The 9,777-nt window shown below is 27.3% G+C and overlaps 1 protein-coding gene across 1 annotated transcript; it reads right to left on the bottom strand.

The window, feature by feature from the left end:
* Window positions 1–3,226: 3,226 nt before the first annotated feature.
* Window positions 3,227–7,490, bottom strand: LOC107963892 (cytokinin riboside 5'-monophosphate phosphoribohydrolase LOG1). The gene is made up of 7 exons (XM_016900416.2): window positions 7,093–7,490; window positions 6,699–6,796; window positions 6,580–6,610; window positions 5,647–5,746; window positions 5,173–5,243; window positions 4,625–4,768; window positions 3,227–3,512 (listed from the first exon to the last, which is right to left on the bottom strand). Exons 1-7 carry the CDS (start codon window positions 7,210–7,212, stop codon window positions 3,420–3,422), a joined length of 657 nt encoding a protein of 218 aa, XP_016755905.1. The 5' UTR covers window positions 7,213–7,490; the 3' UTR covers window positions 3,227–3,419.
* Between the last annotated feature and the right edge of the window lie 2,287 nt (window positions 7,491–9,777).

Here is a 9,777-nt window from a genome sequence, read left to right as displayed (position 1 = left end):
ATATAGAAAAGTATAAGGTGTGTTTAGTTTTATTTTATTTGGTAAAATTAACGGTGGTGGTGAGATTAGATACTGTAATAATACTATAATATGATACAAAAATAAGCTAAACATACCTCACTGTTGATTCAAACCCACCTTAATTATACTCTCGACTTTTATATTCTTTAGAATTTTTTATTATAAAAAACAAGAACAGGATAAAGTCCAAACAACAAACACGATTAATGCAATTCAAACCCATGCCACACCTAAGACGGTGAACACCTCAACTATCAGACCATTACATGAGGTTCTATATTAATAAGATATTTTAAATCTCTTTATTGTAAGAATTTAATTTCTTTGTTTGTCTACTTTAAAAATTAAAGAGCAATTGACAACACCTCTGACGGGCTCATGTTAATTTAGAAATATGTAGTCAATTGAAGTTTAATTTTTTAATTAAACTTTTGAATATTGAAATGTTACGTATTTAAATTTAATCAAAATTAATTAATAGAATTTTCAAATTAAATAAATATAGGGATTAAATTCTTAAATATAAAAAAAAATTAAATTCAAATATTCAAATAGTAAATAAAAGCATAATTAAACTCAAAAAAATATACATGTAAATATCATAGTATTTTTAAAAATTTAAATAAATTTTATTAACTTAAAAAGTTGATGTAAGAAAAATCAATTATATACAAACCCTTACTACGACTGAATTTGGTTTGGTTCGATCTAAATTGTTTGAATTTTTCATTATAATTTGATTCAATTCTCAATTTTTCTATATTAATTTTGTGTTTTGAGTTTTTTAAATTTATTTTGATAAAAATGACTTCGTTTTATGACTTTTGAACATTATTTATTCAAGTTTCAAACTTTTTCATAAATATTTAAAAATAAATAAATTTTCAAGTAAAGAAAAATATCAATAACTCATGTAATATCTTTTAAATTTTATTTTATATACAATTTTTTTCACTATTTATAGATATAAATTTTTTATTTTTACATAATAAAAAAATAAAATTTAATTACAAATTAAATAAAAAATTACTTCCCGGAATGCATAAAATGTTAAGGAAAAAAAGCATGAACATGCAAATTAGATCGCACACAAGTATAAAAGAAAGAATTCTTAAACATGTCTCTCGCACTCTCTATGAGATGTTAATGAAAAATTAATTATTAAAAATAATGAGACACGTGGGGATATTTAAATGAAGTTATAGATAAAATATTTTTTATCAGTGAAATTAAAATACCGTCAATTATTGTTATATTTGTTCTTTTTGATATAATACTTATTACTACTTATAGTCCTTCCTTAACTTATAAATAAAAAGATAATGTGCTTCAACGCACTCGAATCTAATATTAATATCAATCAAACTAAAACTCAATTAATAAAAATATATATTTTATCACTATCTAAACTAAAAAGTCAAAAGGTATAGATGTAAGAAAGGTCAAGATTGGGAGCAACCCTTTTTCAAATGCATATGAAGAAGAAAGTGGAAGCCACATATGGAAATACATTTTAAACAATTTACATATCATTAGTGCCATTGCCATGGAAAATCTCTGAATCAAAATTCCATCTTCACTTACCATGTGCACCTCATCCTCCATTATTTAATATTTTCCTTTACCAAATCATTTGATGGTAAAAAGAAATCAAGTTGGGAATATTTTTTATTTAATTCAACTTAATTAACCAATCAAAATAAAATAGTTAAATTGTTTTTAGGACCCTCTTGAAATATAGTAATTCAAATTAATCCTTTTAGTTTGATCCCTTCAATAATTTATGTTTTCTAAAATATTTTGATTTTATTTTATCAATACAAGTCAAGTTGGAAGACTTTTGGACTTAATTTTAAGTGGGGTGGTGCCATAATAAATTTCTCTGAGGCAGGCAGGGGGTGCTCACATGACTTATGTATAGCCATTGTCTGAAAAAAATTCAAAAAGGGTGTAATCCATATAATATACATTGACTTTAATTATTAATTAAATTATTTTTTATGCAATTAATAATGTTATTTGAAATCAAAATACATGCATGTGGTGCTATAAAAAATTCAATATTTTTGAACTAGATTTGGGTCATATTTTTAATGGATGAAAATACTACCCTCCCTGTCTCCATTAATTTATCAAACTATTTTTTTTTGGGTTAACTCTTACCTCTATTAGTTTAAATATTATAATTTATTAAATTTTATATATTTAAAAAAAACAATCTATCCAATGTTTTTTAAATATATTTTTAATAATCAATTTAAAAATTGTAATCTTCATTTTTTAAGGGTCAAAGTGTAATTTTACTATATATTAATTTATAATTTCATTATATATGAAGTGGCCAAAATAACAAATTTCCATTTTTGGGAAGCCAGTCTTAAATATGCCCCTGATCCTATTTCATATATTGGAGGGTTTTGATAAAAATATTGAACATGTAAAATAAATTTGTGCAACAAAAATTAAGCTTGTTTAATATATAAATCAAATTTAAACTCTAATGTGTAAGATTTGAGCTTTGTTCGGCCCGACCTATTTTATAATTACGTATTAATATAGAAATAGTTAATACCGTCTTAAATTGTCCTTTTTGCTCTCTTTTCAACGATACAAGGCCTAATTTCTCTTTTTATTTTGAGAGAGGCTAAATCAGTAATGACCCTATAATACAAGCACCTATTGAATATTTATACCAACTATTAATCTTTCATGCATTTCTCCCAGTTTTATGAAGAGGCACATGGGTACGAAGCAAACCTATGAATAAATTACATAGGTTTAATTTACTTAATTAAATCCATCATTTCCATAAATCACTTGTTATAAGATCGAATTTAACTAAAACAAGAAAATTTCACAAGTCCAAATGAGGTCTAATTCTGCTTTCAGTCCCTGTACTTTTTGGACCTTTGAAATTTAGTTCTCTTTTTTTTTAAATTTTAAGGATTTAGTTCCTTTATTTGTTTGATTTAAGAACTAAAGTCCAATTGATAATATTCTGATTTTTGTTAATTCTAAATATGTGTTATCTATTAGAAATATAAAATATTTAGCAGAGAGACTAAATTCTTAAAAATATTTGAATCTTAGAAATAAAGTAGAAGGGCTAAGTGTCAAAATTTAAAGAATATAAGGACTGGGGACAGAAATAAAATTCCACTGGGACAAATTTCTTTTTCATTTGATCAGCAACTTTACCACAAAGTTTGATCATTAGAGAATCAAATTTCAACTTCAAATGAAGACATAAATGTTTTTTTTTCCTTTTAGGGGGAGGATATATATATAATTTATATAGAACATGAGTAAATACAAAAAAAAAAAATTCCCATTTCAGGAACAAGTTGATCTCCTAAAAATTAGTTCTTTGAAACCTGCAATTGGTGCCACAATCTCTCTCACCTGGAGACTTCATATTTTGCAGGGTACCCTAACTGTTCCATCTCCCAATTTAGCTTTGGAGCCACTCTTTCATGTTGTGGTTCATATTCCTGTTTACAAAAGAAATGGGTGATTAGTTTGACATTAAAATTGGCTATATATAACCCCTATCCTACCTTTTAAGCGATTGAATTTATTATTGTAATAATCAAGAGTATGTAAGTTTAAATGTGTTTACATATACATTATTTTTCTATTTAAGAGTTTTTGAGAAATTATAGATAATAAGAGGAGGAAAAAAAAAGAGGAAGAGGAGGAATTGTATAAAAAAAGTGTTTCGAAATTATAGTGTGTCAACTAGGTGGAATAAGTTGGTTCAAGTTTTAATCGATTTGGGTTTTAAAATTTTTGAGTGATCTTGGTAAAGATCATTTTTGGGTTCAAGTCACTTTGGTTTTGAATTATTCAAGCTTGCAAGTTAAGAGTTTTAAGTCAGGTCATCTCAGATTTAGTCATTTCACGTTTTAGTTATTTGGATTTGGGTCATCCCAAGTCTAGGTCATTTGGTTTCGAGTCATTTTAAGTTTGTTAGTCAGGTTTTTTAGGCCGTATCATCTTGAGATTAGGTCATTTCATATTTGTGCCATTTTGTGTTTGGATTGTTGAGTCTAAGCTATTTTGGGTTTAGATTATTTCTAGTGGGAGCTATTTTTTTTAAGTTTGAGGTGAGATTATAACATAATTCATGTTAGGGATAAATCAACATTTAGTCCTTAAACTCAACAAATTTTCTTAACTGAGTATTTAATTTTTTTGTTCCATATTAAGCTCGAAATTTGGTAACTTTCTCAATTTGATTTTTAAACTCAAATTTCATTAAAATATGATGATGTGACACTTTGAGTTTATATCACGTAATCACCTGAAAATTTTAAAAATTTTATATAAAATCTAAAAAATCTAAAAGAATAGAAAAATTATTATTTTTAAAACAATAATGTAATGATATGATATTATCTCAATATAACAAATCATTATACTTTAACATAATTTAAATTTTAAAATCAAATTAGAAAATGGTCCTACGTTCAAGGATTAATTTGGAAAAGAATAAAAATTAAGATAGAAAAAGTTATGAAAATTTGTAACTTAGTTTTTTTTTTCAGGTGTAAAATGCAAATTAAAAATTGAGAAAAAAGAATTAAAAAGGAAAAAAAAGAACCTCCATGTATTTGACCAAGTCTTGAGCAGTGGGAGCAGATAGAATGATATGGCGTGCATTTGGAGAAATGAAACCTTCTTCCACCGCTTTGTCAATAAAAGACAACAATGAATTGTAATATCCATCCACATTCAACAATCCCACCTGCACCATTCTCAACCAACATCCTAAACATTAATTCAACCTATAAAAAACTCTATATTGAAAAAAAAATTCGTATTGATTGAATTTTAATTTTATTAGTATGAATATTATTATCAATATAAGAATACGTGGGTTCGAGTGAGTTGAAGCGTATTATCTTCCTAGTTATGAGTTTAAAAAAAACTATAAATAATTTTAAACATTTTATTAAAAAAATAAATATATTCAAAAAAAAAATCCTCCTATTAATGTGTTTCAAATCCACCATATCCTATAAGGTGGAAGAGATTTGCCCCATTTAAAGGATGAACTCGATTTGACTTGGAAGTTAATTATTAGACACCAAAATATCCCATAAATGATTTGTTTAGGAAATTGAAAAAAGAAAAAGAAAAGAATATTACTGGTTTATCATGGATTCCAAGTTGAGCCCAGGTTATGACTTCAAGAAGTTCTTCAAGAGTTCCATAGCCACCTATTCATAAATACAGTATAGAAATTCCTCTAATTAATTACATTGATTATATAGATAATGGCAGGAAAAAAACTGATAATTGAGGTTTATTAGTGATCTTTTTTCAATTTTTTATTTTTATTTTCAAATTTAATTATCAATTAAATTAATTTTATGATATTTATATCAAGGGTAGACCAATATATTTGCACGAGCTCATCACATTTTTGGTCTTTTCATAGCCCATATGGGCGAATAGTCCCTGCCCAATAGGCCTAATTTTGGGGGTAAACTAGGAGAGAGCCCTTCAAAGGCAAAATATAAATGTGGTCCACGAAAAGGCGTACCCATTGGGCTAATTACCAGGTCTGGGTCAAGTCACTTTTGAGTTTGAAAGAGTATTTCGGGTCTATTATATACCAACCAGGTAAGGCAATGAAAGCATCAGATTGTCTAGCCATCTCTGCCTTCCTTTGGTGCATGTCTGAAACTGCCTTAACTTCCCCGACTGTCTCACCAGTTATCTACAAGAAAATGTTAATGTAATTGGTTTAAAAAGTTATTTCCACCATACTTCCCTAATTATAATGTAAGCTCCAAGTGTTAAATGCTAACAAGAATATAAAGTGGAGTATATTTACAACATGTGTGTAACTACTGCATGAACAATTTAAATTTAACGTGTTAAAAACAAGTAGTATCGTCAAAATTTGATGCAAATGTTTTAAGTTGGTGTGTGCTAAACTTGAGTCAAAATTTAACACCCAAGCTGATAGTTAAAGTCGACGAAAAAAAATCATATTAATATATTAGTGATATTTTAGTAACTCAATTAAAATATTTTAAAACCCGATATTAAAATAATACCCACTTTTGCAAAGATGAGATGAAGATGTCGTGGGCTTTAATTCACAATAACAATATACATACATACAGAAAACACAACATGCACCATGTAAGTGTGATATATATGCTAAGAATGATGATGTTTATGGTGGGCAAAAAAGAAAAAAAAATCATTGGAGAGGGACAAAAATGGTGAAGGCCCATCATATGCCCTCAGGTGGAATTCAATGGCAAAGTTTTGTTTTTGAAAAATGTGAAAAACAAGGGAAAAAGCAACAACAAAAGTCTAAATAGGAACCTGCATGAGACCCAAAAGAGACAAAGTGTGAAACCCCCCTTATTTAGAAGATAACAAAAGTGAGGTAGAAATTCATGTCATGGGAGCTACCACTAGAAAAATAAAAATAAAAATTTTAAAAAATATAAACATAAAAGAACAAACAGATAATGTTTTTTTATTTTTATATTTTAATTTATAAAAGAAAGACAGAATTTAAATAGAAGAGAGTACCTCTCTAGGCATGAGTGTCTTGGGAATCACTCTGCAGATGATAATAAACATGAAGAAACACAATTAAAATTATATTTTTGTAAGTTAAAAATTAGCTTTTAAGTTGAATATTTGAATACCCAATTACATGGCGGCCACCATCAAAAACTGCTTGAGAAATCAGCCCCATTAATCCAATACTGCCCCCTCCATAGACCAGATCAATATTCCTTGAAACCTTCATTATTAAAAAACAACAATATTCAGCTTTATTCAACCCATCAAAGTACATTTTAGAAAAATGAGCTGAACTTTAAGCTACAAACTACACCTACATAAATAAATATATATGAACTTAATTCATAGAACCTGTTTTTTTTTAACTCTTGAAAATAAGAAGATTGGTAGCAGTGGAAACAAAATGTTTAGCCATGAATAACCATAAAGGAAGCTGAAAATCATACAATAACTTATATATATATATATAACAGAGCTAAAACAGAGCTAAAAAAGAGAAAAAAAAAGAAGGGTTACCAATTCCCTGCCAAGATCAATAGCAGCTTCTCTATAGCTGTTCTTCTTACCAGGGCTACTCCCACAAAACACACAGATTCTTTTGAATTTTGATTGTTTCATTTCCATATCTCTCTCCATTTTTTCTTTTTGTGGGGATAAGGGAATATCCTCTGTTTTGTTTTTTCAATGAAGAAAGAAAATAATTGTGAAGGGAAAAAGAAGAGAAATGGTTGAGGATTTTGAGATTGGAAGTGGGCAGGCTGTGTGCGCATATATATATAACGGTAGGCAAGAGGCTACAAGGTTGTCGACTTGGCATGCGTTAACCCCATGATGTAATGGTCCAATGCCATCCCCCCTTATTGCTACATGTTGGGTAGAGTAGTGAGGAAGGGGAAAGGATTGTATCCCTTATCAATTATTTAACCCTATTTTAGTATTATTTTTTTATGTCATTCACATATTTTTTTGCTAATTTTTTTAATCTGAACCTTAAACCTTAAACTTTAAACCCTAAACCTTAAACCTCAGACTCTAAACTCTGAACTTCGAACCTTAAACTTTTGAGCTCTAAACCCAGAACCCATGGTTAGAATAGAAGGTCTAAGGTTCAGGGTCAAAGATCTAAGGTTTATGTATAAAAAATTAACCAAAATGATATGTCAATGATATGAAAAAAGATGTTGAAATGACATTAAATAATTGGTAAGTGATACAAAATGATGTGGTGAGTTTATTTCATACAATCCTTTCCCAGTAAGAAAGATTCCCAATGAAGAGGGTGGGATGAAAATAGGAATTCAATAATGAGGGGTTAAAAATAAAATTTAAAAAGTTTGGGAGAACTCAAAAGGAAAAAAAAGAAAAAAAAGTTTAAAATGGTTTAAATTGAATATTTCATAATTAAGAGGGATTAAAAGTATTATTATTCCAATTAATAGTGCTCTTATTTTCCCTAATTATTACACTCCTAATTACAAGTTTTGAGCATCGTAAAAGATGAAACAGCCCTATAAAAATTTGTATTATAAAATAAAATTCGATTTATCTTGACCCTCAATTTCAGTCGGGGCCATGTGAATTTCAAATACAAAAAGTTAGACCAAAAGGAATTGCTATGCCCCTTTTACTATCAAAACACTTATTGCCTCACCCTGTTTATGGGTTAAAATTATGATTTTCATCCATAAACCCAATTTTTTTGGAAGAGCCAAAACTAGAAGTGTTCATGTGCTGGATCGAAATTTGATTCGATTTTAAAAATTTTACAATTTATTTGTTAGTACAATTCAATATTCTTAATTGAAATTAAATTTGATTTTTTGGTAGCATTTTAGATGCATGAAGTATTTTCTTCAAAATGTTTGATAAAAACAAATATTTCCTTCAAAATAATTGGAATTAAATTTAATGTTGGTATCACAATGGTTAGAGGTGCCGCCGGCCATTTCCTTTTTTATTTTTTTCCCTTCATTTTTAATTTATTAAAAAATCCAAAATTAATTAATGCATTTACCCCACCCCATATGAAATTCAGTGTACTATACGACCATTATTCTTTTCTTTTCTTTTTTTCCTTAGTCTTCAGTGTTAAAGGTGTTTAGGTCTGACTTTTTATTTTATTCTTTTAAATCGATTTGATAGTTTGTTTTTACTTTCTAAAAACAAAATAAATTTATAATTTATAATAAATTATAAATTTAAATATTTTTATAATTAAACTATAATTCAAGTTAAATCAGGCCATCTCGAAATTGAAACACTTTTTTTCCTAAGTCTAATAATATATGATATTCTAGGTAAAATTTCAAATTGTTTTAGACCAAAATTTGATTAAAACTAGAAATAACAATACATTGAATATCTGTAAATTTTTTTTGAATTATTCAAATTTATTTATTCTCAGTAAATTATCTAAATATTACTATTTATATATGAATTTGAGTAAATATTTGAGTCTACAAAAATCTTAATTCGAATATGTTAAAATTTAAAATCAATCCAAAGCTACAATCCTAATCCGAATTTGGATTTGGATATCTGAATATGCTGTCTGAATAAGCAATGTGAATTCATATAACGAAGTATAAAGATGTCTATCTACATCTATTCGGAGTCCAAAGCAAATAATAACTTTAACATTCGAATCCAAATATGCAAAAAAAAAAACCAACTAAAATGCTTACATATATCTAAATATGTAATCCATATTACTATCTTTAATTAAAACAATACTTTCATATGAAAGTTCAATTTGTTATGACTAGAGCTGCTCATGAATTAGGTCAGGTTTAAGCATGATATTAACATACTTTATGCTTCCTCAAGCCCGACTTGGCCCGAAATATGGGCCTAAAATTTTGTCTAAATTCACCCATATCCAAAGCCCACTTTAGGCCCACCCATATTATTTTTTTAAATATTTATATTATATTATTTTAATATTTAATAAAATTATATTTTTTATTTATTGAAAGTTTTTTATATAGTCATTTTGACATGATTTTAATATTTATATTAGAGTAGTTCATATATTTAGTATATGTTTATTTTTAAATGTGTTCTAAATTACATAATAATGAAAATAACATAATATAAAGTATTATAAACTTAAAAATGGGCCAGGCTCGGGCTTTGAATGTTTAATTCTGAGCCCAACTCATATTTTAAATGGGCTTAATATTTTTACCCAAATCCTTCCAA

The sequence above is a fragment of the Gossypium hirsutum genome, chromosome A03, assembly GCF_007990345.1.
Source record: "Gossypium hirsutum isolate 1008001.06 chromosome A03, Gossypium_hirsutum_v2.1, whole genome shotgun sequence".
Classification (NCBI taxonomy): Eukaryota; Viridiplantae; Streptophyta; class Magnoliopsida; order Malvales; family Malvaceae; genus Gossypium; species Gossypium hirsutum.
The sequence above is the reverse complement of the archived record's forward strand: the minus strand, read 5'-3'. Positions and strand labels throughout refer to the sequence as shown.